This window comes from Antennarius striatus, chromosome 3, assembly GCF_040054535.1.
Source record: "Antennarius striatus isolate MH-2024 chromosome 3, ASM4005453v1, whole genome shotgun sequence".
Taxonomy (NCBI): domain Eukaryota; kingdom Metazoa; phylum Chordata; class Actinopteri; order Lophiiformes; family Antennariidae; genus Antennarius; species Antennarius striatus.
The window spans coordinates 27,022,467-27,050,040 of record NC_090778.1 but is presented as its reverse complement, the minus strand read 5'-3'; the positions used below and the strand labels follow the sequence as shown (position 1 = coordinate 27,050,040).

General features: G+C 44.0%; 2 protein-coding genes across 5 annotated transcripts; both read left to right on the top strand.

The window, feature by feature from the left end:
- The first annotated feature begins 465 nt into the window (after positions 1–465).
- On the top strand, positions 466–16,621 carry LOC137592516 (far upstream element-binding protein 3-like). 4 transcript variants are annotated; one of them, XM_068310772.1, is made up of 18 exons: positions 466–613; positions 5,337–5,445; positions 5,812–5,842; positions 6,176–6,222; positions 6,610–6,681; positions 6,776–6,833; positions 6,911–7,073; positions 7,159–7,257; positions 7,726–7,827; positions 7,904–8,006; positions 8,767–8,867; positions 8,951–9,089; positions 10,523–10,683; positions 10,990–11,060; positions 11,433–11,518; positions 12,677–12,748; positions 13,076–13,173; positions 13,308–16,621. In XM_068310772.1, the coding sequence occupies exons 1-18, from the start codon at positions 521–523 to the stop codon at positions 13,314–13,316; spliced, it is 1,614 nt and encodes a 537-aa protein (XP_068166873.1). In that variant the 5' UTR covers positions 466–520; the 3' UTR covers positions 13,317–16,621. The 4 variants fall into 4 exon arrangements, with proteins under 4 accessions (XP_068166873.1, XP_068166871.1, XP_068166870.1 ...); XM_068310770.1 differs by having other exon boundaries at positions 6,173–6,222; XM_068310769.1 differs by having other exon boundaries at positions 5,809–5,842.
- A 5,854-nt stretch (positions 16,622–22,475) lies between these two features.
- prdm12b (PR domain containing 12b) lies at positions 22,476–27,574 on the top strand. Its single transcript, XM_068311612.1, has 6 exons — positions 22,476–22,728; positions 24,367–24,432; positions 24,722–24,846; positions 25,557–25,712; positions 26,560–26,674; positions 27,111–27,574. The coding sequence occupies exons 1-6, from the start codon at positions 22,476–22,478 to the stop codon at positions 27,572–27,574; spliced, it is 1,179 nt and encodes a 392-aa protein (XP_068167713.1).

Genomic DNA, 27,574 nt, shown 5'->3' with positions numbered 1-27,574 from the left:
ATATATATATGACGTCACAGAGTTTTGACTTCTGATTAAATATACAAACTTCTTTCTTCACACTACACTCTGCTCTCCACCTGTGGAGCTGGCTGCACCACGTGACTCAACACGGAAGCGGAAACAGTGCAGTGAGTTGCCAACAGCTGAGCAGAGACAGAGATCCTCTCTCACGGTGAGGTGATCCACTCAGTATCTTAAAATAATGCTCAAAAAACCGCGCGGTGAAAATAATAACTGATGCAAAATAAAGGTTGTGAAATGTTTACCGTGTACGGATTAAATTAGGTTATCTAGACTGCATATAACCGTATGATAAAACATTGACATTTAGATTTTTATGACCTTTTTAACCTTTCGTCCCATTTTTTTTACGATCAAAGATCCACTTCCCTTTTGGTTTCTGAAAACGTCGTCAGAGTGAGACGTTATTTTAACATCCACTCTCTGAAGGAGCCTCGCAGCTCAGTTAGCAGCCTGGGCTAATCCGGCTAACAGCTAACGGCTAGCTAGTGGCGCTATGATGGCGGAGCTGGTGCAGGGACAGGCCTCGATGAACCAGCCGGGGCTGAAGTCAGACGGCCTAGCCGATGTGTTACAGAGGGCCCGACAGGTAACACTCCCACTGTGGATCACCACACACACATCCCGGGCCGAACCGGGTCGTTTAAACCGAGCCAAATCACTTTTATTCGAATTCTCCCGTGTTGTGCCGCTTCTACTCCCAACTTATGCGCTCCGCCAGCACTCACTCACACACACACACACACTCACACTCACACACACTAGCATGCTAACTAGCTTGGAAAGCAGTTGTGAGCTGGGCTTCTGGGCGGTTTGGCACACTTTAATCGAGCTGACACGGTCCGGGAGGTAGTTTAGGGGGAGTTTGTGGAGCTGTCATCCGGGGGGGAGCGCCGTGGGACCGCGGGGGAGCAGGACAGAAGTTTGGCCACACGTGTCACTGAGACAGACAACCTGTTGGGCTGCGGGACAGAAACACGGCCACAAACACCCAGGACGGGACCGAGTTGAGGCTGTTAGCTGTGATTTACTGATCCAGAACCGAAACCGGACGGTCCGGAGGTTTTACCGAGTTAAAGCCTCGATTCCTCCAGCAGTTAAAAGGAGAGCCGGACCCCCCACCCCCCACCATAGGCTGCTGTTTACTGTAAGTTGGTGAGAAACTAGGCTGACGTTATGTAACAGCCTCCGAGCCAAATACAGGCAGAGGAGGTGTCTGCTGCCTATAGACAGACAGACAGACAGACAGGTGGTGTGTCAGCGAGACGGGCGATCAGTTAGACAGACAGGTAGACAATCAGACAGACAGGGGATTGTGAGATACACAGGGGTTCAGTCAGTTGATCAGTTAGACAGGTGGTGGGTCAGACAGATAGACATACACACACATAGGGGGTCAATCAAGTTAGACAGACAGGTGAACTATCAGATGAAATCTTGGGTAGTCAGACAGGTGGTTTGTCAGTGAGACAAGTAATCAGACAAACAAATGGGTGGTCAGACAGATGAGGAGACACTCCAATAGGGGGTCAGACAGACCGACGGGGTGTGACAGACAGACAGGAGGTCGGTCAGGCAGACAGGAGGTCGGTCAGGCAGACAGGAGGTCGGTCAGACAGACAGGAGGTCGGTCAGACAGACAGGAGGTCGGTCAGACAGACAGGAGGTCGGTCAGACAGACAGGAGGTCGGTCAGACAGACAGGAGGTCGGTCAGACAGACAGGAGGTCGGTCAGGCAGACAGGAGGTCGGTCAGACAGACAGGAGGTCGGTCAGACAGACAGGAGGTCGGTCAGACAGACAGGAGGTCGGTCAGACAGACAGGAGGTCGGTCAGACAGACAGGAGGTCGGTCAGGCAGACAGGAGGTCGGTCAGGCAGACAGGAGGTCGGTCAGACAGACAGGAGGTCGGTCAGACAGACAGGAGGTCGGTCAGACAGATGGGGGGTCAGACAGACAGACAAACAGGAAGCTAGACAGGGAGTCAGACAGACGGACGGGGGGTAAGTCAGATAGACAGGAGGTCATTTAGTCAGACAGACAGGTGTCAGGTGATCACATGTCTTCACGCATCACACAGATACTTGTCGGCTGCGTTCTCCAGGTGTGTGAGATGGTTGACTTCAGCTCTCTGGAGGTCATTCAGAGGTCGATCAGCTGAAACCAGGAGGTGAGACAGGAAGTCACAGGTCAGTCTGAACGTTGGGTGTTCAGACGTTTCTATTGGCTGCAGCGCCACCGCCGGTCGATGCCCCGACTGGAACGATGATGCAAAACAAAAACGTCAAAACCAACGTCGTCATAAGACTCCAGTGTGTGGATTTCTTGATGCTGTCGTACCTCAATTACAGAATTTGTAATCAATGCAATCAAATAAGAATTTAGCGTGGCGTTACCTGCTAACCACTGGGCGCTACGATGACGCCTGTGCCTCGTCCCTCCACCTTGTCACCCAATGCACACAGTTGAAACTTCAGGCGACGACCGTAAACCAGTTTTGTCTATTGAAAGTGTGACAGGATGTACAAACAAGCAACGTTTTTTCAGCCTGTGGATAAGAGGCTGTCACTGCAACCAATCACACTCCAGCGACGCGACACATATAGCAGCATCTACGCTCCTCTCAGGTTGTGTACAGGAAACCTTCATGATGAATCATCACTGACTGGAATTGTTGAAATTTCTGGATGGTAGTTTGCAAGGCAAAGGGCCTTCCAAGCAGAGGTCGACTGTCGTGTAGATCAGACGCTTAACGGTTGCTGTCACGTGATTCCATGACAGCGAAGTGAAGCATCACACTAGAATGCCAGCGTGGTCAGAAATCACGCGCCGGAGCGGTTTCAGGTGGAAGAGGTCTTCAATGCGATGCACTTGTATGTTTACTTTTAAAAAGAGTGTGATTGATAGAAGCCAATAGCCGATCAATTATCTGATCTGTATGGAGGGATCGATTGATGCCTGGTGAGATGAACAAATGTGGCGCCGATCAAACAGAACTCAGGTGGGATGTTTCAGTTTTCAGAAACTGAGATGAGTCGTCCAAATGAGGCTCCGCCTTGTTGAGAAAATCCAGATAAACACAACAACTTCCTGTCTGAGAAGCTGAACGCGGACAGTCTGCCAATATTTTGCTTGGAACTTAAATTTAGCGTGAAAAATACCTTCTAGTCATCATAAAAGACGTTATTCGCCATCTGCAGTGTCAGCTGACACTCAGGCCCAGCCCCCACGACGGCGCAGCGGGACGGGCTGGCGGGAATCCCAATGTCATCACGTCTTCATCGTGCAAAAAATGAACGCTGCACCCTTCCTGAGTTTTAAAGAAGACGTTGGCGGCAGGCTGGTGGCGACGCAGCTCAGCGTCGCCTGCGAACGGAGATGCAGACGAGTGACAAGACGACGCAGCTTCTATTCAGTCACTCAATACAGAATAAAAAGTTACCTGGAGGTAACTCCAGGTCTGCGTGGGTCACATGGTGTAACAGACGGACTGCCTGATCCTCAGACGCTGCAGGAACATCTGCAGCCAAACATGGAACCTTATTAGGAATCCTTCTGCTGAGGGAGTGAGGGCAGAGGAGGAAAACAGTCCTCAGCCGTGTAACACAACCTTCACCTTGACTGTATGAACGGATCGGCTGTCTGACGACGACAAACTGCGTGTAGTTTCACGTAGAGTCGTCTTTTTGTGTGGAATGCACTTGGCTTTGGTGGCTGATTGCCCTCTGTGGAAACCCGGACTCATTCTACCTGTTCCTGGATCCTACAGATCATTTTCATGCCTTCAGCAGTTCATACCTGAGGTGGAGATGTGGTCACATGACACACTGCAGTGTTTGTCGTCTTGTGGCTCGTTGATCCTCCGTGCAAAAGTAAATAACTTCTTTTATTTTCTGCACCTCTGTCAGCGCTCACGTACGTTCTTTTGCTGCGGTATTGATTCAACCACATGGTGGCGACGACAAGTCGAACGTTTCGACGGCAGCGAAAATAGATGTTAGAGGTGTTTGCGACGATATCTGTCTGCTTATATCGTCTTTGTTGTGTTTGTCGATGGCTTTAGTTTTCCCGTTAATTTGTGTTTCGTTTGTGCCTGAATGCTTTCAGAAAATGTGCAGAAACGGACATAAAAATTAACCCTTTCTCTTTATTTTGCCGTCGACTCATGGCCTTCTCACAGCTTTCAGAAATATTCTAAATTTTCTCCACAATGGTGGCGAGAACCTCCAGAGTTGTTTTTACCTCAAGAAAGTAGTGCATCACTGGGATGCGCTCCAAAAAAAATGTGTGCATCCTAACGTGATGTTTATGCATCCCAAAAGTAATAATAGAATATACGGTAGAAACCATTTGCAAGAATTGAGTTTGACCAACAGCACAATATAAAAACTAAAAAAAATATCAGTTTTATCAAAATGTTAAAGCCTGGTAGTCATTTAAAAAGTTTTAGAAATAAAGTTTTGGTTTTTTTTGTTTTTCACTCAATAGTTTTCTTTGCCCTTAATTCGTATACTGTATTCCCCTGTGGACACTGCACCAAGCTGACAGAGCCTGCTACACACACATTTCAGTAATATCTGTCAGATCATCTGTCTCTTTTTTCATTAATGTTTGATTGTTAACTTTTGATAGGCTTTTTCTCCAACTTTTTCATCTTTTTCGGAGGCATGGCGATAATCTCAACCATTATTTGTATAAAGCTTAATCACATCAGCAGACATTTCAAAGCGCTTTAACAGACATAGAAACCCAACAGGACGCTCATACTTGCTCTGGAGGGTCTAACTAACTCGTCACTTTCACTGCAGCGTCTAAAACGAGCAGACGTTGCCGTTTGGTCGTTTTTAATATGGCAGAATCACGCAGGTGAATCTCGTGACGAGAAACTCGTACGAGACCAAAACATAATGGCGATTTCCGGGTTCGAAATTTAAGTGGACAAATGGATAAATTGGTAATATTTTTGATGAATGGAGGTGCATTTTTTTCCCCAATATTTTATCATTGAAAAAGGTAGCATCCATTTTTTTTATATAAGTAATTAAGTATTTCAAGCTTGCGGCCCAGGGATGCACGCTGTCGGATGATCGTGCATCCCTGTCGTAAAATGTGCATCAAAGATGCAAGGACACACACAAACGAGAACACTGTACCTCCATGATTTTTCTGCATTTCCTCTGTGACACAGTTGGAATGTCGACAGGCTTGTCTTGAAAACTATATACTGGCGTTGGAGGATCTCAAGGATTTAGTGGTTATTCCAGCAGATCCCAGGTCAGTCCTGACAGCTGCTTCTGTTTCTGTTTCTGGTAGATGGTGGGAAAGATGGGCGGAGAAGCGATGTCCCACCTCAACAGCTCCTCAGGAAGTGTTGAACCCACGCTCTACTACCCCGGCCAGAAACGACCCGGAGAGGATGGGGGTGAGGAGCAAAAAGATAGAATGGATTGTAGAATTTTCTGTTATCGGTAGTTTCAGTTTTTGATCTTTAACCACAAAGAAACAGTTTTTGCCACCCGATAGACAAGTTAACAGTGTTTTAATACGACAGGAAGTCTGTAGTTCAGAAAACATGGGTCTCAGGACTAGAACAAGTTATTGTTTGTTTTGTTTTGGTGGGAGGTTTTTAGATTTCTGACTTGAATCAGGAAGTCAGAGACTAACAGGTTTTTTTGTTTGTTTTTGGTCGTTTTATTTGTTGACTGTGAACATTAGGAGTAATCCCAGTTTTGACTGCTGCGTCTTTAGTGAACATTCAGTCCTAACCTCTGTTTGTGTCTCTCAGTAGGGAACCAGCTAGCGGCCATGGGGCACCAGAGGTAGGTCCAGCACCTCTTATTGATTAACCACACACAGCAGATAATGACGCGTGTCCAGCATCATAGTCTTGTTTGCAAATACACATCAGTGGATCGAGGTGAAACAGTAGATAAGTGTTTATAGATCCGTCCTCCTACAGTCACAATCATGAATGCAATCACTTTCTGACACACACACACACACACACACACACACACACACACACACACACACACACACACACACACACACACACACACACACACACACTGTGGTTGTGGGTTTACGGTATGACCGGGATGTTAATGCATGTGTGTTTGTGTGTGTGTGTGTGTGTGTGTGTTTTGCAGCAGGGTAATCACAGAGGATTACAAGGTCCCCGACAGGATGGTCGGCTTCAGTGAGTATGACCTATGACCTGTCGATCATTCCTGCTGGTCGGCAATGTGAAGTTTGTGTCGTCAAATCGGATTGTAGTTCTGAACCACATCTCATTTGTTCTACATTTAGTCTAGAGGCCGGTCTAGAGTTTTTTGTCTAAGCTAAAGCTGTTCCCTGTTGTGGACAGCTGACCCGAGCAAGAACCTCTCAGCTTACGTCTGTTACGAGTCCACTGAGCTCAGAACCTTCATCCAGAACCTCAGTAGCTGAAGTAGTACCAGTTTAGATCCCAGTAATCAAGAATAGAACCCAAACCCTTCCACCTTGACCCTGAGTCTAACTGTAATGCCACAGCTTCATTTCCTTAGATCTCATACAAAGATAAATGTGTGTTGTCCTCCTTCAGTCATCGGAAGAGGAGGCGAACAGATCACCAGGATCCAGTTGGAGTCTGGCTGTAAGATCCAGATCGCTGCAGGTGAGACTCTGGATGCTTCTTCTCTGACCTCATGATGAAATCTGACGTTTGTGGATACCATTAACTTTGGTGCAAACGTGTCCCCCTCCTGTAGACAGCGGCGGCCTCATGGAGCGACCATGTTCTCTGACTGGAACCCCGGAGAGCATCGAGTGAGTTTTTAGCACTTCATCTGCTGGTGTCGCCTCCCCGCCTCCACCTGTTGCTCACTTCCTGTTTTTTTTTACAGGCAGGCGAAGAGGTTGTTGGTTCAGATCGTGGATCGCTGTAGAAATGGTCCAGGTTTCCATGGCGATGGGGAAAGCAGTGCCTCGGTGCAGGAGATGCTGATCCCAGCCAGCAAGGTGGGGCTGGTGATTGGTCGAGGCGGAGACACCATCAAACAGCTACAGGTGCGGTGATGGACAGTCAACGGTTGGAAAGCTCGTCTTCCTGCTGGAGCTTTTCTCATTTCTTGTGTGTGTTGTTGTTCGTCAGGAGAGGGCGGGGGTGAAGATGATGATGATCCAGGACGGTCCAATGCCGACGGGTGCTGACAAACCACTCCGCATCTCTGGAGACCCGTACAAAGTACAGGTATGTTTGTTTGTGCATGTTTGGTCTCCAGCAGATGGTCTGAAACATTCTCATGTGACTAAATGTGTTCAAATGTTAACATTTCATACGGATCTGACACCAAAAGATCTAGAGCACTAAATTTACAGGACTCTGATCAAGCTCACTCATTGGCTGTCAGCGCCTTGTATCAGTCGATCTCCTTTGCCGGACTTCCTCCGACGCTCAGGAAATTTATCGGTGTTTTCTTTCTGTTCTTGACTGATTCGCAAAATTTGTTGCAGCGTTAGCTGCCGCAACTTCTCGGTCTTCCTCTGACTGTTCCGTAACTGGATCCGTCATCTCGACGGTAAATTCCATCATAAGCCTGATCTTCACTGACAAGCTCCTCCAGACTGTCCCCAGCGAGCCCTCCCTGTTGAAAAACGTTATTGAGGCCCCTCAGAAGTCCAAGCTAACGTTAATGTTTGTCTCTACTGGGTTCTTCAGGCAGCCAGAGAGTTGGTGTTGGAGGTGATCCGGGAGAAGGACGGAGACTTCAGGTCTGGACGCAACGACTTCAGCGCCCGACTGGGAGGAACCAACCTGGATGTACGTCGCACACAAACGCAACGTTAGGGCCCGTTGGCGACCGCCTGACATTCACGTGTGAACTGTTTCTCTGCAGGTTCCGGTGCCCCGATTTGCCGTTGGCATTGTGATTGGCAGGAATGGAGAAATGATCAAGAAGATCCAGAATGATGCAGGAGTCCGAATCCAGTTTAAAGCAGGTCTAGTTGCATTGTTGAATCCAGATTGGGCTGTTTACACAATGATAGCTCTCTTCAAACTAGTCGCAATTGTTGCACCACCAGTCAAATCAAAGTGGTTTCTCCTGTTTAATCCAAATCAGGACGACCATTCACACCAGTATAATATAAAACAAAGTCTAATTAGTGTTGTCCAGTAATTCAGTTTAACCACAATAAACCAGTTTGAAAGTGTCTGTTGATGTTGAATTGATTCAGTGCACAGAGTTCTTTTTACACCAGTACAGTCCAGTTTAAAATAGAGTCCAAATCTGAATTGCACTGGAAAAAACAAATATATATAAAGTTTAAACCTTTCTTAATATCAGACATTGACTAGAGTGTGATTTCATAAAAAATAGTCTGTGCACATCTAAAATAGAGATCTTGTTTACATAGTTATAATCCAAATTAAATCCATCTGTTTACATAGTTATATCCAGATTAAAATGGTCTGTTTACACCATTAAAAGCCTAATTAAAATTTTCATTTTTATACCACTGAAATAGATTAGTTGATCTGTTTTTATACTGTAATTCAGATTAAAACCGATCCATTAGCACAAACATAAATCAATACTAAGTGGTTTTTTTACACTCATATAATTCAGTTTACACAGAATCTTGATGAACCTGATCTCGTAATGTAATTTAAAATTGGTTTGTTCACACCAGCATGATGTGAAGTAAACCAGTAAAATTCAGACTGGTTTGGACTCTGACCTTTCTGGCTCCGTTTTAGATGATGGCATCAGTCCAGAGCGTGTTGCTATGGTGATGGGTCAGCCCGACCGCTGTCAGCATGCTGTCCACCTCATCAACGAGCTCATCCAGACTGCTCAGGTAACTCACCCAGACGGGACACGTAGGGCATTGCCACGCGACCATGTCGACACACCCGACTTCACTTGTCTGTTTGTCTGAAGGAGCGCGATGGTTTTGGCTCGGCCCTGCGAGGTGGGAGGGTCAGAGGTCGTGGCGATTGGACGATGGGCTCTCCCGGTCCGCTACAGGAAGTGACGTACACCATCCCTGCTGACAAGTGTGGCCTGGTCATCGGCAAAGGTAGAAGAAGGGTTTCAGTCACGATTACAGAACGCATTCACATCTTCGTCTCTGAACGGCGACTTCTGGTCTGAAACAGAATCCGGTCCAACCAGAACATTCAGTCTCCATTCTGAGCTCTTTAAACCGGAACGGAGCCCTAAAATAAAAACGCAATCAGCAACATGAAAGACTCAGAACAAGAGCGCCATCAGCGCCATTCACATCTAAAAACCTCTTCATCCACCATTCACCAGTCGGTGGGTGTGTTTGTGTGTGTGTGCGAAGGTCAAGAGGGTTGAGCAGCAGCTTCCAAAATAAAAGCAGGAGAAAAAAAGAAATGTCAAGTACCCTATGTTTAGACAGCATATGGTGTGTGTGTGTGTGTGTGTGGGGGGTGGTCTATTGTTTGTCAGGACTTTGCATAGACTGATGAAAGTCCTAATGTTTGCGCGCGCGCGCGCACACACACAAAACGCTTAATAGTTTCAGCAGTCTCATTAAACTAAATGCTTTTTAGCTTCTTGGTATTAAAATCGGTTAATATTTTCAAACGTTAAAGAGAAGCAAAGTTTGATGCCTCAGTCAAATTAGAGCCAAAACGAAGAATTAGGTTCCTGATGGTCGATCAATGGAGATGTTCGTGACTTATGATCACGTAAAAGGCATCGAACATAAAGGATCTCGTTCAGTTTGACAAACACACATTCAGAAGAACGAGAGAACGCGACGCGTTAAATGCTGCTGATATAAAACGGAGACCCGTCACACTGCTAGCAGCCTGATAGCGTTGTCCTCATTTGGTTACCAAATAGTTAATGATCCCGGACTGGTCCTCTAGAGGGGTGCCGTGCCTTTTTGAAATGTAGTCAATATTTTACTGCAATGGTTTAGAAATATCCAAAGTTTTACACAATTCAGATTTTCAGCAATAAGCATGAAACAGTCAAACAATCTGAGGTTAACGTTGAGCCTCCAGATGATCAGGAGTGTGACGTCATCGTTAGAGACGAGAGGAGCGGCAAAATATTCAAAAAACCTCAGTGAATATTTTCACTAAAACTTATTTCCACATTCCTTATATTATTATTCTTATTATCTGCTGCGTGCCAGAGGTGCGCGATGAATCTGTAAAGTTTTACAACTGAACTTTCAAGTTCAAGTACTTTTTCTCTTTTGTTACAAAATTCACTGATCAAAAATGAACCATGATTCAAGTCGTGTTTGTTTGCAGCATTTTTAAAGAAATAAAGGCCTTTTTAACCGCCTGAGGAGGAAAAGTGATCTCATTGTATTTTAGACTTCAGGGGCTTTGAAAATGTGTGCATTGCATAATTGGTTTCTTCACTCTACTTTTAGACACATAAGCTCAGGTTTGTGGCGTTTGTTCACACACACACAGACACACACACCTTTGAGCTTTAATCAACAAGCGTCATTCTATCTGTCTGTAGGTGGAGAAACTATCAAGAGTATTAACCAGCAGTCTGGAGCTCACGTGGAGCTGCAGAGGAACCCTCCCCCCTCCACCGACCCCAACACCCGGGTGTTCACCATCAGAGGCACCGCCCAGCAGATGGACCTGGCCCGCCAGCTCATAGACGACAAGATCGGGGTTGGCAAAACAAACGTCCCCCAATAACACAATCTTTTCACTCATACAATAGATCCGCCCGGCTTCATTTTCACTGATGGCGCTGAGAAAAAACCTCAGAGATGCCATTTAGGCTAAAGTCAGTTAGCACGGTACTGTTAACATTCAAGCCTTTTAGGCTAAAGTTAGCCAGGATGCTAGTGTTGGTGGAGATGAAGAGATGGGTCTCTGAGGGGTAGATGGCTGACGTCATCTTTTTCTTGTTAAAACGGCCGATACTGGATCGCAATGAATGCTGGGATTGAAAGTGTCTTTCTGTCTCCTCAGGGTTCAGGCATTATGAGTAATGGAGGCTTTGGCTTCAGTCCCTTCACCCAGGGGCCGGCTACACACCAGAAGTAAGATGCACACAAACACACCTTTCAGTTTGTAGCTGTAGGAGTAGATTAATACATTAAAAGTAATTAGAGCCGGAACAGAGGAGTCAGATTATTGACGGATTAATCATCCAGTCAGCATCGGCAGACGGAGATAGTCTGGTCCAGAACCGTCAGCGTCCTGAGAACATGGAGAACTAGAATCTGATTGGATGAAGTTAAACACGTGATCATTCCAGCTGCTGACTTCTGGTCCAGTGATCTGAGGCTTCTGAAGACGACGATTTAGTCGTCGGTCAAACCTGCAGATAAATTTTTGTTTGCAGATGTTCTTGTACAAGTAAACTTGCTGTGTGTGTGTGTGTGTGTGTGTGTGTGTGTGTGTGTGTGTAGCTGTGGCAGCGGGCAGACCTTCCTGACTGGCGTTTGGGGAAACACCTACCAGACCAGCTGGCAGAGCCCTGGGCAACAAGACCCTGGTAACACGCACACCTGATCAGACTGTTGTTGCAGAGAATCAATCACACGAGTGTGATTAAAGATCCGAGTCAGTTTGAAGTCAGTTGTTGTGGGGAGCAGTGATAGAAGACGTTAGACCGTCCAAACACACACACACACACAGGGAGACTTTGATGACATCATCATAAACACAGATTGCCATTGGATCAGTTCCCTTTCAGTGTAAACAGAGTAAACAACAAACACTTGAAGAAACAACCTCCAGTTTGTTGGTTCATCGGGACGCGGCGGCTGTCGGGTGTTTGCATCATCTCATGATGTCAGGTCACATGACTCAAGTTTGTGTTGGATAGTGGATTTCTGTACCAATTTTCATGTGGTGTGATACAAACACAGATGTTTGCATCAGAGTCTTAAAGTTAGCTTCACACAGAAGTGAAATCCCAGCGGTGAACCCTTAGACATCCAAGCTGCTGGTCGTCATGACGCTTTTCTGGATGTCTTAATGATCGACAATCAGGTCCTTGTCCACTCTCAAGAGGACAATCCAGAACCTTAGTGGTGTTTCTTTGAAGCGTTTTGTGGAGTGGAGCCGTGAACTCTGACCTTTAGCATGGTGGAAGAGGTCCGGGGATCCTTGGATGTTGTCTTTGGATCTTTTGGGGACCTGCTGAACGAACTTTCACTGTGGTCTTGGAGGAACCTTGAAAGGTCAGCCACTCCTGGGAAGGTTCACGATTGTTGCAGGTCTCCTCCTTTCTTGTAGGTAATCGTGTCTCTGTGGGTTCGCCTCACATGATAGGAATGATATATTTTAAAAAGAAGTCTACGGAGGCACCGTTTCCACTAGCCGTTAGCTTGTGCTCCAGGAGGTTCAGTACTACCGCAAACAAACAGAACGTACTGTCAGGGACGCGGCCAGAAGAATTTGGTTTACTTCTGGTTTACGGGGTTCACTTTCAAGGAGGACATGTTATGGATCCTTCAGGCAGAACGGAATGCAAATTTTCTCACTGAATTTCTTCAGCTGTCATTTTTATTCAAGCACCCATGATGGTGTCAGTGGGTGTTCAACTCCAGGTTGTGTGGTGTGGTTTTTTTTTCTGGGTGTGTTTTAGGCAAAGTTGATTTTAAATTAATTTTTAAGATAAAGTCAACAGTTGTTTTTGTGTGTTTAGGTCAGCAGAGCCAGCCTCAGAGCTTGATGACGGACTACAGTAAGGCCTGGGAGGACTACTACAAGAAGCAAAGTATGGCTTCTCTTTTTTTGAATGTGACGTAAATAACGTATTTATTAAACCTGGTATTGATCAGTTGCAATAATCAAATCGTATAGAAACGGTGCAAATAGATTAGACAGTGACTGCTTCTCTGCAGTCGTAGATAGATGCACAGGTTTGCTGGTGAACGTAGCTTAGCATTAGCCGCTTAGCATGAGATGGTGGTGGCGGCTAAAGGTGAGACATCATCCGGTGACGCAAAAGCGACTCATCGTGAACGACGGCGGTGACATAAGCAATCGTGTTCACGTTCAGCTGGCGTTGCGTTCACTGACTCGTTCATCTGTGTGTTTGCAGGTCAGTCGTCTCAGCAGAGTTCGGTGCCAGATTACACTGCAGCGATAGCAGAATACTACAGACAGCAGCCCTACCTGTGGAACCCGGCCCAGATCCAGGTAACACAGAGCCGCTGCTCTCAGCGGGTCGTCCGGGGCGGGTCTAGCTCTCTTTTGCGGTTTCTGTCAGAACGTTCCTGAAGCGGGGAGGAAATTAAGCCTGTGGAAAATTATGTCATCTCCTGTCTCTTCAGGATCACTAGAGGCTCGCCGGTGAAAGCCTCGGATGGTCGTCGACGGCAACCGAATTGGGGTTTCCTAGCAACGCTCTGCCGCTTCCTCCTTCCTTTTTGTAGAGAAAAACTAAGGATTAACTGAAAAATCACGAACTCTTTTCTTTCTGTTTTTTAACCTTACAAAGTTGATATTTTGTCGGGCAAATTTTTTGGACTAGCCTCTGGTCTCTCCGCAGTGTAGACCTGGTTTTTCTTTTTGTTTTGTTTTTTTATCAAACTTGAACTTAAAGATGTATCAGTGTGGCTTTGAACAAAAAAAAAAATCCAGTATAATCTATATTTTGTCTAGTTTTATTTTCCAATAAGAAAACGGTATAAGGCTTAGCAGTCTTGAGTGAGAAAATCAGAAATTATTATTATTATTATTTTGTTGTTTATGATAATGTTTTAAAGCATGCGTCAGATTTGCGTTGAGTCTCAGTTTTTTTCCTTTTTTTTTGTGGTTCTTGTTTTTTTTTTGGCATAGAAATATTTTAATAGCGTCGGATGGAAATTTAATGTTTTACCGTCAGAGACAAAACTGTTTTTGTACTAAATTTGTGCTCGCTGGGTCTGTTTGTGCTCAATCTAATTTTACCTGTTAAGTCACCATCTTCGACGCGTTTATTGTTTTCTGTTGGTTTGATGATAGTTCTTATACCTGTATCTCTATAGTGATTATTTAGTTTTTATGATGTAATGAATAAATGACGATTTATATTGCGTTGTCTAAAGCCAGATCTCTCTGTGGTCAAACACTTTGTCGTCCACAGGATTTAACCTCCAGTGTGTTTTTCTGCTAAAAAAAAAATGCAGGGAAAGAACTTTTTTTCTTACAGTGAAACTTTATTATTGTAATTTAGTTCTGCATATTTCTACTTTGCTGATTTGTTTGTAGAGGAATTGTTAGGAGCTGAACAATGAAGTTATCAATTCTATTAGCCATGTATTAGCTAAACAAGCATGTCGGCTAAACGTGCTGAACAATGCTTGTTGGCAAAAATATGTATGTTACCTCAACACGTGTGTTAGCTGAATGAATGTGGTGTTTGACCTGTTTTTGTTGTTTTATTAGCTGAATGTACAAGCTAACTGAAAAGATGTTTGTGTTAGCTCAGCGGTGTCAGGATAGATTTTACTGAAGATGCACATTTTCATTAGTTGAACTGCTTTTCCGATGTGTGTTAGCAGAAACTGAATGGACACAGTTTCTTGCTCTACCAGTTGCCTATGATGTTAGCCTTCTTGTTTTTATTCTAGTTGAGGATAATGTGCGTTTCGTAGCGTTAATATCTCCTTGAAATGTCACCGAGCCAGCGAAGATTCTAAACAGTTTGCTGACATTTAATGTAAAACAAAAACCAGTAAATATGCTATTCTAATCAATTCTAATTTTTAAAAAAGTGCTAATTAAGGCTAAAATCGTCCATAAAAATTTCAAGCAGGTAAAATCAATTAATTTTGGCGAAATATCTGTTCTTCTCCAATGTTGGTAATAGATCCTAAGTTCTTTCATTCGCTAGAAGCTAACTTTGTAGGACGTTTGAGTTGGACCAGTCCTACCCTGTCTTGATTGGCTCGTACTTGTGGCCTTAGTGGGTTGGTTTGGGTAAATTAAGCCATGAAGTTGATGAATGGTTAGGCTTAAACCAAGCGTGTCTGGATGAGCCAGTGAGAGGCAGAGTAGGGCTAGTCATGCTGTCAACGTCCATTCTAAGCCAAATGTTCATAGCTAAACCTGGTGTGCTGTTGTTCATTGTTGGCTTAAGCAATATTTGAGACTGGAGAGAAGCTAAATTTGTTTGAGTTAGCTGACTGTTTAAAGTTCACGGCACCAGCTTCTGTTTTCAGAAAACAAAATAGTTGCGCTAGTAGTGAATGAATGCATGACGCTAAGCTCTCTAGGACACGTAGCATCTGGTTAGCCGACCCCAGGGAGCTGGTGATCAGCTGACCAGATGAATTGGTGTCATCTCTTCTTTGATTGATTAATTTTACATCAGATTTGTGTCAAATTAAGGGGAAACCAATTTGGAGTTGCTTCAGCCTACCGATGTAAACGTAGCCACGGCAACATTCACGTTTGAGCTTCCAGAAACGTTGGTGGCGAATCTCCACGTGGATAAATGTGAAAGTATGTTTTGCTTCTTCGAACTCGGCTCCCTCGCAGAATCTTGGGTCCTCCGGTTAGCGTATGGAATGTAAATTGTTTAGATTTAGAATACATGCTTGTTAGCCCACTTTAGCATGAGCTCACAGAGAAGCTAGCCTAATAAATCCAGCCTTACGTGTATGTTTGTTAGCGTTGTGTGTAGCCTGTCTGTGTGTCAGCTGATTGTTAGCTGTGTGGGACCACAGAGAGGTTTGTCTTACGTAGAGGGAGATCTGGCTGTTGAGTTGAATATTGAATCAGTGGTTCTGCTTGTATGTGTGACGATGATGATGACAGTAGTAATAATAATGACGACGATAATAATGAGTTCTCCTGTACAGGGGTCTATTTAAAGCTTTTCATCCAGTTATGAATATTCAGTTTGTCGATAAGATAATATGGTTTGTGTAAATTTCCACTCTGGCGGGTGTTCTCCAGTTAAAAAATGTACTTTGTTATCCTGTTAAAAATGTTTAATTCACATGTTGTGTCTAACCGATTTGCGAAGAGAAGCTGTGTTATTTTCTCAAGACTGCTAGGCTAACTGTCTCTATCTTTTCTCCTTGTCTTTGTCCGGGCGTCGCTGCGTTAAAAAGTCTGCCGGATTTGTGATTTTTCAACACGTCTGCGATCGGACCATGTGATTGCAGCAAAGTGTTATCATCTCAGACGTGTTGAAGAATCCCGCGGCTTCTTAGCGTGACTCTCCGACGCAAGGAGAGCTATTCTGAGGGGGTTTTACTCCCCGCAAAAATAATTAGAAACACCAGAGTGGGCCGTGGTTTGGTGTCCAGTTCTCGGTCTTCCAGGTCTAAACCAGTAATCAATGGGGTCACCTGAGCCTCGCCGCGTCCCAGAACCAGCACTGGACACGACATCACCAGTCCCTCTGGTTTAGATCTTCCTGGTCCTGGCCCCTGGTCCTGGAGGGGTGGCGGGAAGCTTTTTGGTTTCATGGTTTCTGTTGATTTTCTAATGGACACATGTCCTAACTGTAACCTACAGATTTTTTCTATTAGATTCTATTGACAGATAGTTGTGTATGAACCCGAGCCACGAGACTGTCAGTGGCCGAGGAAGAGGAAGATGGATGGTGGTGATGATTAACATGAGGGCTAATAAACAGGCTCATTCTTTCTGACTGATGTGTCTTAATCCGCTGATCCATAATCGGTTTCACTCACCGGTCTGGAGGGGAAAGGTTCATCCAAAACTGTTTTGAGTGTTCGAAATGTTTATTTTACCATAAAGATGTTAACGTATATCAGCAATACTGCAGCAGAACAGCAGTGAGGTGAGCTGCAGGTGTGACAAAGGTAGAACTGATCAGGTATCAGCTCTGAGTCCCTTCTTGTTGATGTATTGGCTGACAAATGAAGTTAGACTGGGATCCCCCTGGACCATGATGTTTGCAGATGACGTTGTGATCCGCAGCGGGAGCAGATGCAAGAACATTTAGAAAAGTGACACGCATTGGAGAGGAGAGGAATAAAGATTAGCCAAAGTAAAACAGAATATTTGTGCTTAAATGACAGGAGTAGAGAAGAAATACAGAAGGTGGAGGACTGTTCAACAGTCAAGAGCAACGGTGAATGTAGTGAGGTAAGGAAACTGATCCAAACAGGCAGGTGCAGGGTGGAGGAAAGTGTCAGGATAGAAGTCTGTTAGAACTAAGGGCGACGTTTAGAAGACAGTGGTGAGGACAGCCATGATGGATGGATTAGAGACAGTGGTGCTGAAAAGAAGACAGGAGGTGGAGTTGGAGGAAATGAAGATATTGACGTTCTCTAGGAGCGACCACGTAGGATGGGATCATAAATGAGTTCCTCAGAGGAACAGCCAAGTTGAGATGTTCTGGAGACGGAGTCAGAGAGAGCAGACTGATGGTTTGGACACGTCCAGAGGAGAGATGGTGAGGATGGAGCTACCAGGAAAGAAACCAAGAGGCAGACCAAAGAGACGCTGTGGAGACGCCTAACAGGACACGCCCAAAGGAAGAACTGAAGACACAGCTCATGTAACGGTAGCACAATGCTGAAAAACACCAGATTTCTAAATCAAAAACATGGGAATTTGGTGCAGATCCGGTTCGATAAAAACCAAATTGCTTTGAGCAATTCCAGAATTATGAGTTTAAAGAACAGGATCTAATTTATTTATTTTGACATTTACCCTGGTTATAAGAAATTTATTTCCAGTACTTTACATTTTCAGGGGGAAGTATCTGTTGATTGTTGAAGTTTTCCTGCTACAGATGTTTTAGCTTTAGTTGGAGTCCAGATTCACGTTCGAGCCGCTCGTCTTCACGAGAGCCAAACATTTCCTGAACGTTGTCGAGTGTCGGGATCGGCTCCGCTTCATGTCCTGACATGAAAAGTAGGATTTATCATTTATTCATGTTCCCTGAATGGAGACAGATGGTCTGACTGACGGTGTGATGTCATCTGTCATTAAGACATTACTGTAATCACACACAGGCCGACCTCCTGGGAGAAATGAAAGAGCACTGAGGGAGGAAGAGCCGAGGAAGACGAGGTTGTAGGAAATCATCTTCCTCACTGAGAGTGAGATGTCCACACTGACAGAACATGATGCTCTAACGTCATCAATATCAGAATGTTGATATCAGTCCGGTGTAGATTGGAAATTTAGCTGATGTCACGCGTGTTGTGGAGGTCAAAGGTCAAACCGCTGCAATTAAAAAAAAAAAAAGGAATAAAGAATCTTTTTTCTATTATTTGGCCGCTGAAAACAACTGATGATGAGGATCCAAATGAGCGCCAGGCGATTTTCAAGATGAAACATTTAATAACCTGTTAGCTAACATCAGATGAAAGTTAACACTTTTCTTGATTTAACAAAACAATGAAAAGTTGAAATTCTAAAATATTTCTTCAATTCTTAAGGCCAGAGCTTTGAAATGACAAATATTTGTATTTTCTACTTTTTATACGGCTTTCCTTCTTGGGTTTTCGGAATAAATAACTTGCCAGTTGTAAATTGACGCCGTCTGCTCTTCCTCATTCCAGTATATGTTATTGACGAAGAGCCTCTCTCGTTGACAGAATCAGAGATTGGAAAACATGAATAGGAGGAAATGAGGATGATGGAAGGATGAAGAGAGAGAGATGATGATTGATGGAGAAATCAGACAGGAAACATGAAACTGTTACGGGCAGTGTGTGTGTGTGTGTGTTGTGGTCATAAAGTACAGGAAAGAGCTCTGTAAGTACAGATGAACTGTGTGTGTGTGTGTGTGTGTGTGTGTGTGTGTGTGTGTGTGTGTGTGTGTGTGTGTGTGTGTGTGTGTGTGTGTGTGTGTGTGTGTGTGTGTGTGTGACCTGATTAAACATTAACGTAATGGTGATCTGGATCGAGTCCAAATGTTTCCCATGATGCTCGGGGACCAACAGAAGCAGCAAACTGTCTATCTTAGACAACCGCATCAAGTGGACAAAAGTCCCGGGACAGCTGGATGCAGATGAAGCTGAATGAAACAATAATCCAACCAGTTCAACACCGACTGGCCCTCCAGAACCGAGCTGGTTCTATGGCTCCTTTACTTTTATTCCATGCAGTAACACATGTAAGAGGCGTCCATTTACTTTTGGCCATTTGGCACATTTTTGAGCTTCTTCAGGAGCTGCATTAGTAAAATCCTGGAGAGTCAGGTTAATCTGATGACGTCATATTTAAAAGCACACCAGTCATTTGTATACTTTAAATATATTTTAGTTTTTCTTCATATTTACAACGCAGTATTTTTTCAGTAAGGTGGTACTTTTATTTGAGGAGCTGGCATCTCATCCAGGGTGTACCCTGCCTCTGGCCCGTCACTGGCCTCCAGCTGACCCGGTGGATAAGCTGCTTTAGAAGATGGATGGATGGATGGATGGATGGATGCTACTTTTACTTCAGTGCAGAAGAAGACATGCTCTCCGCTTTTCTCTCTCCAGTCAATTAATCAACCTGTCAATCAAACCCGTCATCAGTTAACCTCCATTTACCGACTGATCGATTAACTCGCTGACTGGTTTGTCTTTGAAACACCAATCACTTTGATTTACTGTCAATAAAACAGTTTCCTGATCGCTTCTGATTTTGGTTGATCACTAATGGTCGCGTCATTTTTAAACACACATGACGTTCTGCTAAAACAGTTTTAGTCTAAATAGTAAATATTCACCATTAAGACTCGTTTCTTTCTTCTTTCTTTCTTTTCCCCTTCGGACTGCAAACACGGTGATCAGTCAAATATGAAATCAGCAGCGCGTCCACTGGAAACTTAAACGATGATGATGATGATGATGATGATGATGATGATGATGATGATGATGATGAAGGGCAGTGAGATCCCCAACAGTAGAGGAGCGTTCAGTTTTGCCCGTGGAGCAGCTGACAGTCGTCTCCTCTGATGATCATTAAAACGCTTTTTAAAGGAGGATTATTGCGTCTGTCTGTCCGGCCGCATGAATACTAATGAGGCCGCAGCGCAGCCTTAATCACGTTAGCGGAACAATATTAGTGCGTCATTTGGGCTCATTCCCACCACCTCCACCTCCTCCCGCATTCACCCCTCAGTTCATCCACCATGCAGACTCTCTCTCCTCTCCAGCTTGTCTTTACGCGTGCCAGTCACCTGCCGCTCCCTCCGCCTCCTGACTTCCCGTCGTCTTTTCTGGACTAAAGTGGATTCTTATTGGCTGTAAAGAGCGAGTATAAAGGCTGAGACACACTCACTGAGCGCTTATTGTTGTAAAAAGCTCATTAAAGCGTGTCCTCATTCAATAAAGACGCGGCTCTCCTTTAATAAAGTCCCGAGCGGCCCGTGTGCGTGGCGGCTGCAGGCAACCTCTCCTCCAAAATAAAGACAGACAAAAAAGAGAAAATCCTTCTTTCACTGAGTCAAATCAATTGAAAAACATTTAGAAATCTGCCATTATTCCGGGATTTTCCCTCCTTCTCGTTTCTCTGTCAAGACAAAAGCGCGCAGTCTCCGTGTTTTGGCGCGGATCCGTTACGCACGGAGCTCCGGGACGCCCGGCGGGGGCTTGACGCGGCTGGAGCCGCTGGAAGAGAGCGGAGAGGCGCCCGGAGGTCCACCGAGCCTCCCGAGGAGGGTAAACCCGACAGAGGGTCTCTGAGAGCAGCTAAAATTAACAGTTAAATAGGAAATGTGGAGATTTTCTATTTTCACACATTGCAAAAATAAATATGATTTATTTAAGGAAGAAAATTTATCTTTTTAAAAATTACTCAAACATTCAAAATAATGAAGAAGAAACTTCTTATTTATTATTCATTCATTCATCGTCTACCGCTTCATCCGCTGTGGCGGGGAGCTGGAGCCTGTCCCAGCTGATTGAGGGCGTGAGGCGGGGGAAACTCTGGGCTTGACGCCAGCGCACCGCGGAGCCACACAGACACAGACAACCACGCACCCACGCACTCACTCCTATACGGGTGATTTGGAACGGTCAATTAACCTGAAGCACATGTTTTCTTTTTTTGGAGTGTGAGACATTTATTTATTTATTTATTTATTTATTTATTTATTTATTTATTTATTTATTTATTTATTTATTTATTTATTTATTGCTCTCTATAGTCTCAGTTTTAAATCCAAATAAGAACTGAAAACATTTGTTCACATATTAAACTATTCATCTTTCCCATTTTCTTCTCAACTCAATTTCTGTTCGTCATAATTTCATAGTTTTTTTTTCTCTCTCTCTCTTTCTGCTTGTGTGCGCGCACGTCGCGCCCACGAGTGTCGACAATGAATGTTTAAATGCTCATAAATACAGATCAGAGTGAAAGAGAGAATAATAATCCCGATGAGAGGCGACAGGAGGAGGAGGAGGAGGGTGAAGAAAGCAGCTGTTGTCCTTGGTAATCTGTTCTCTAATCTGTTTTCCTGCTCTGTCACTCACACGACTTCGCTACTCCTCCTCCTCCTCCTCCTCCTCCTCCTCCTCAGCTCACATTCCACTGCTGAACATTTTACTTTAAATCTCTTTAATATAAATAAAGAACATAGACTCATAAGTGTCGCCATGACCCTCTTCACTTTTCAATAACATCACATAAACCGATTTGTCCACTTACTTTTATCCAGATATTAAAAACTGTCTTAAAATCAAAATTTATTTAAATCGATCATTTAAATTTCACTTTTTACTCCCCATCCGTCTGATAAGAAAACATAGTTTTACTTCATCCAATCAGATTCTAGACGGTTCTGGATCAGATATCACCTGCAGGTTCATCACCTGGAGAAAAAAACAACATCATGTAGGTCTAGGATACTCTGAGCAGCTTCTCGGTGTTATCAGCTAAATGTACACACACGGATCAAAGTTCGCAATTGATCATGCATCATTTCTTGGTGATTCCCACGGAACCGTTTTGCGTCCATGCAGCGGGGAGAGCTCTGCGTCACCAGCTGACCCTGTCCAGCGTGTTTCTGTCTGCTGATTTACCTTAGTTCTTGTGTATTTCTACTGCATTGCAGACAGAAGATCTGGACGGAACCAGAGAACCAAAGAACCAGAGAACCCTGAGTTTGTGGTCCTTTACATGGATGCCTATCAGTGAGTGTGTCTCACTGCTGATCTGAGGTCTGTGGTCTCATTTAGTCCTAATTGGGTGTCTAGTGTGTCACGAGCTGTAAACGGAGCCGACAGCGCGTGCGGGACACACACACACACACACACACACACACACACACACACACCTCCTCTTCCTCCCCCCTCCTCCTCTATATAGAAATGTTGGAGGAGGTGATAAATAGAGCCACTCCGACCCACAGACAGCTCCCACAGTCTGCGTTAACTCTTCAAATCTTTATCACCCCAGTCACAACCTGCGGCCACCTTTAATGTCTCTTTAACTCCTTCACTTACTGGAAACAGCAGCCGGTGAAGTTGTCAGCCCAGTGCCGCTCAGGAGGGTTTAGTCTCACCTGGAGACCCGCAGCTCCGTCCCGCCCCGCGATGGGCTCCGTCCTGCCCGGCTCCTCTCTGGGCCTGAAACCGGGCTTCAAGCCGCAGCAGCCGCTGTCCCTGGCGGACATCATCACCTCGGACATCCTGCACAGCTTCCTGTACGGCCGCTGGAGGCACGTGCTGGGCGAGCAGCACCAGCACGCGCACCAGCATCACCTGCAGCACGAGGACCGCACCGCCCCCAGCGCGAGCCCGAAGACGGCGTTCACCGCCGAGGTGCTGGCGCAGTCCTTCTCCGGAGGCAAGTCTAATCAATAATCGATGTTAATCAATAATGAAGTGATTCTACTCAGCTGATTCTGACATTTACGCTACTTAAAACTTTTTTCACATTATATTGAGAATTATTTTTCCAAGTTTTACTATATTGTGGATTTTCCTGACGAGACACAGAAATGTTTTTTTACGTAAATTAAGATTTCTGATCAGATTGAGTCGATGAAATTTTACAGTCGTGTTTTATTTATTATCTGAATACGTATACACACTGAATAATGCACACTGAAGTCATAACACGCGTTTTCCTCTAAATACCAAGGCTGCATTTTATTGATAAATATTAATACCTTATTTATTTATCAATTTATTTTTTTCTTTGTCTTAACATGAATGACTGAAAATTAATAACTTTCTGGTTTCTTAAATCTTACATTCACTCTTTTCCTTCAGACACGTTCCAATAATTATGTTTAATTCATTAATAAATCGAATCTGTTTGTCATCAAATTATCAGTATTAGAAATCGACTTTTTAGCTCGAAAAACTCATTCTATTACCTCTTTGGCAGTCATAAGTCAAATAAAACTGATTTAATTGATCGGCGTGAAGATAAAAAAGCTTTTAATTATTGTCGTTAATTTTCCTGATCATTATGTTTAACCTATCGATAACCGATCAAACTGTTTGAACTCTTAACCGTAAAATGAATCGGGGATGGGGCTGGATTCCACCTGAGAGCCGCCGGGGAAAAGCAGGTTTTCTTTTTTAAGACAATTATCAATTGCTTGTTCATTTACGTGTTGATTGTTAATTAATTTTGGAAAACAAATAAGCGTGTTTTGTAATTTTAATTGATAATTTATCCCCATCAACGATCAAATGGCCGTAGAAAGCAAGACGAAACTTCAACACCCTCGGCCGTTTTTTAAGACTTACTTTAATTCTAATTTAATTTTGTCGTAAAATTCGTTTCCGTTCTCTACATAATTCGTTAGAAACATTTTGATAGAATCGGTCTGAGCTCGAACCGGCTCTTGTCACCCCACCGTTTCATTTTTAACGGATTATTTCGGGTTTATTTCGCTCTGCGGGACTTTAAATCCGTTTTTCCGTCATGTGAACTGAATCCGCTGAACTTCTCCTGATGAGCTTTTTCTTTTCTTCTGTTCAGGGTTTTAATTCCGGTAATCTTCCAGCACTTTTATCTCCATTTAAATCTCTTTTCTCCTTTATGTCGCAGCGCGTTTCACGCTTCGTCCTGAGCGTGAAACGCGTTGTGACATTTCTCTGTTTCTCTTTACATTTCACTTTTATTTTATTTGTTTTATTTCTATTCTCCTCTTTTCTGCTTCTGTTGCAGACAAAATCCCTCAAGTTGAATTAAAAAGTTGTCTTGAATTGGATTTCTCGACATAATACTGGGTTTTGAAGCAGTATAGGATCATTTAACCTCCTAAAGTCTCCATTCTTGCTCTTTTCATTGTCGGTACTTTAAAACGTCGCCGCCAATAAAAATCGGATCGCATTCATGATTCCCTCAGAATAAACCGCTAGGACGAACAGCTGAAAATGTAAAAGTTCGGTTTGACTTTTTGTGAATTTAAACGCATTTTAAAACTGAAAATTAACAACAGCTTTTCACTATTTTGTTCGTGTTCAGAAGTCCAGAAGTTGTCCAGCCTGGTTTTACCCAGTGAGGTGATCATCGCTCAGAGTTCAGTCCCAGGTAAACTTACTGTTCTTTTAGTTAAAGATGAAAATTAAATGTGTGGAATGTGTTCAATTATTAATGAGCAGGTGTGGATTTATTTATTTTATAACTATGAACTAATCTAAAGGTCATATGTATAAATGTCCCTGTGGTGTTCGTATTTTTACTAAAAAAACAAAAACAAAAATTAAAAAACAACAACAACAAAAAAACAACAATTAACATTATTGTTGATGGTTCCAGCCGACATTTCAAAGCTATCAAATGACGTCACACATCGTGCCGCGTGTTCGTTTGCTTTCAGGCGAAGGTTTGGGGATTTTCTCTAAGACGTGGATTAAAGCCGGGACGGAGATGGGCCCGTTCACCGGACGCCTCATCTCACCGGAACACATCGACCTGTACAAGAACAACAACCTGATGTGGGAGGTAAACACGTTCCGTCCAACTTAATCGCGTCTTCAGAAACAGATTCGTTTCCTCTTCGTTCAGAATAAATTTTCTCAAAACACCCGGAAGCGCCGGACAATGCCCACTTCCGGTGTTCAATCCTAGCTAGCTGTAGCTAAAGGGGATAGCTGGCCATTTCCAAGCTACACAACGACTAGTTGCCAAAAAAAGCTAACCAAGCTAACTTTTCAATCAAGCAATTTGTTAATTAAACAACTTGCTTAACTTGCAATGGATAATCCAGTCGGAAAATGGTTCCATTTTAGCTAATTCCTGAGCTACATGGTAACTAGCAATTGCTGACTCATAGTTAGCATTTTAATTAACTAATTACCAAACTAGCCAAACTTGCTATCCAGCCAAGAACCCAACTAGCGGACTCAAACTTAACTAATAATGCTAGCTGACTCGCTGATTGTTAACAGTCACCACCATACAGTCTCACTAGCTAACCTAGCGTCATTGACAACTAGTTGCCTAAATATGTCGGGCGCTGTTTAATAGTTACCAAACTAGCTGTCTCAAAAAGTAACCGACTGACAACTTGCTAACATACAGGTCAAGATACTGGCTCCCTGTGTGATGTAAGAGCCATATTCATGTCCCTGAGAAAACACCAACAAGCTAAACAATTGCACCCATAGAACAGTAGCAATTACTAGTTCTGTCCCTTCTGTCCTCCCCTACAGGTGTTTAATGAGGATGGCAGCGTTCGGTATTTCATCGATGCCAGTCAGGAGGACCAGAGGAGCTGGATGACGTACATTAAGTGTGCGAGGAACGAGCAGGAGCAAAACCTGGAGGTGGTGCAAATCGGCAGCAGCATCTTCTACAAGGCTGTGGAGGTCAGTGAACACATCACGCCATCCAACACCTCAGTGTCTCCAAACACAACACGCAGCCATAGTCTTCCACTGAACTGAACATCCCAGTCTGGATGTGGAACAGAAGAACCAGTTAAAAGGTTCTCGAGATGCTGCAGGAGATCTAAAATACAGGTTCTTCATAGGGTTCTCACTTAGCAACCAGTTTACGGTATATTTTTATACTTTTACTCTCAGTACAGAAATACTGAGAAGGTGAAAATTCTGTTAACTGATTACTTCATGAATATTTAATCTTTTTCATATAGAGCAGCAAATAACAAAAAAGATCAAATTCAATTTGTCAAATGAGCAAAATTTATAATCAGTCAAAGCACAAAGGAGATAAAATGTGTTTTTTTTGTTAAAAGTTAAATTAAAGGCGAACCAAATAATTTAATTTAATTTTTTAATTTAATTTAATACACTGTTATAATCCCCGAAGGGAAATTATGGTCAGAGAAATATCTGAGTCACGATTCAACCAAACTTAAGCTAACCTAACCTAATCTAAAGTAAAGTAACTTAACCTAAGCTAACCCGACCCCCAGACTGAAGCACAGATCCATTCAAATCAAACAAAAAACAAAACAGCATTAAAGACTTTTAATGAGTTTCTTCAGCAGCAGGTTTGTGTCGCCCTCTGGTGGCTAAAAGGTTTAATGTCCTCCACACCACCAGCTTCACGAAGCCGTTCATTTAATTCCTAGTTTCTGCCGCTGGTGTTCAGAGCGTTTGATTATTCATTGGTTAATGAATGATGCTAATCAATCTGACTTGATTATGATTTTGTAAAACGGATGATAATCTCTTTGTTTTCCAACCCCAGACGATCCCTCCTGACCAGGAGCTGTTGGTCTGGTATGGAAACTCCCACAACACATTCCTGGGAATTCCTGGAATTCCTGGAGGAGATGAAGAGCAGAGCAAGAAGAGCAAGAATGGTAATGATTATCGATTATTGACTGTTTTATACAAACAAATCCAAAACTATAAGAATTCCACACTTCTGAACACAATGAGATGAGGCTCCTGCTCCTGTGCTCTGATTTTTCTTCGCATATTCATGTACATAGTATTACTACTACTACTGTAAAACTACTATTACTACAACCACTACTGGTACTACTGCTACTGTTACTACTACTACTGTAAAAACTACTACTATTACTACTACTACTACTACCACTATTATTACCCCTATATGACTATGCTACTACTACTTCTACTACTACTTCTGCCTCCATTTTGAAGTTCATGCGCCTTACTTTACTTCTGTAGTACTAATATACTATGGTATTGGTAGTACTGCGATCCATGAAAGTTATCAAACTTTCTCAAAGCTCCATTTGGCATCAGATTTTCTCGCTTTCCTCCCAGATGACTTCCACAGCTGTGATGGCTCGTCCTCCTCTTCCTCCTCCTCTTCCTCCTCGGCCTCAGCCAGTCTGGGTCGAATGCGCTGCGTCATCTGCCATCGCGGCTTCAACTCGCGCAGCAACCTGCGCTCCCACATGCGCATTCACACGCTGGACAAACCGTTTGTCTGCCGCTTCTGTAATCGTCGCTTCAGCCAGTCATCCACGCTGAGGAACCATGTCCGGCTGCACACCGGTGAGCGCCCCTACAAGTGTCACGTCTGCCAGTCAGCATATTCGCAGCTGGCCGGCCTGCGGGCGCACCAGAAGAGCGCCAGGCACCGGCCCACTGGAGACAAGGGTGCCGCAGGTGGGAACCTGGTGGTGCACGCCGCTCACTCTCCGCCTCCTCCCCATCCACCACAGCTGACCGCCATGCCCCACCCAGCGTCACTGGTTCACCATATACCCACCATGGTGCTGTGA

Bases quoted from the DNA above. Each gene is read 5' to 3' on its own strand.
- LOC137592516 (XM_068310768.1), top strand. From the start codon at position 521: ATGATGGCGGAGCTGGTGCAGGGACAGGCCTCGATGAACCAGCCGGGG. The intron at 8,007-8,766 runs GTCTAGTTGCAT...GCTCCGTTTTAG, and splicing joins CCGAATCCAGTTTAAAGCAG to ATGATGGCATCAGTCCAGAG. The intron at 10,684-10,989 runs GTTGGCAAAACA...CTGTCTCCTCAG, and splicing joins TCATAGACGACAAGATCGGG to GGTTCAGGCATTATGAGTAA.
- prdm12b (XM_068311612.1), top strand. From the start codon at position 22,476: ATGGGCTCCGTCCTGCCCGGCTCCTCTCTGGGCCTGAAACCGGGCTTC. The intron at 24,433-24,721 runs GTAAACTTACTG...GTTTGCTTTCAG, and splicing joins CGCTCAGAGTTCAGTCCCAG to GCGAAGGTTTGGGGATTTTC. The intron at 25,713-26,559 runs GTCAGTGAACAC...TTCCAACCCCAG, and splicing joins TCTTCTACAAGGCTGTGGAG to ACGATCCCTCCTGACCAGGA.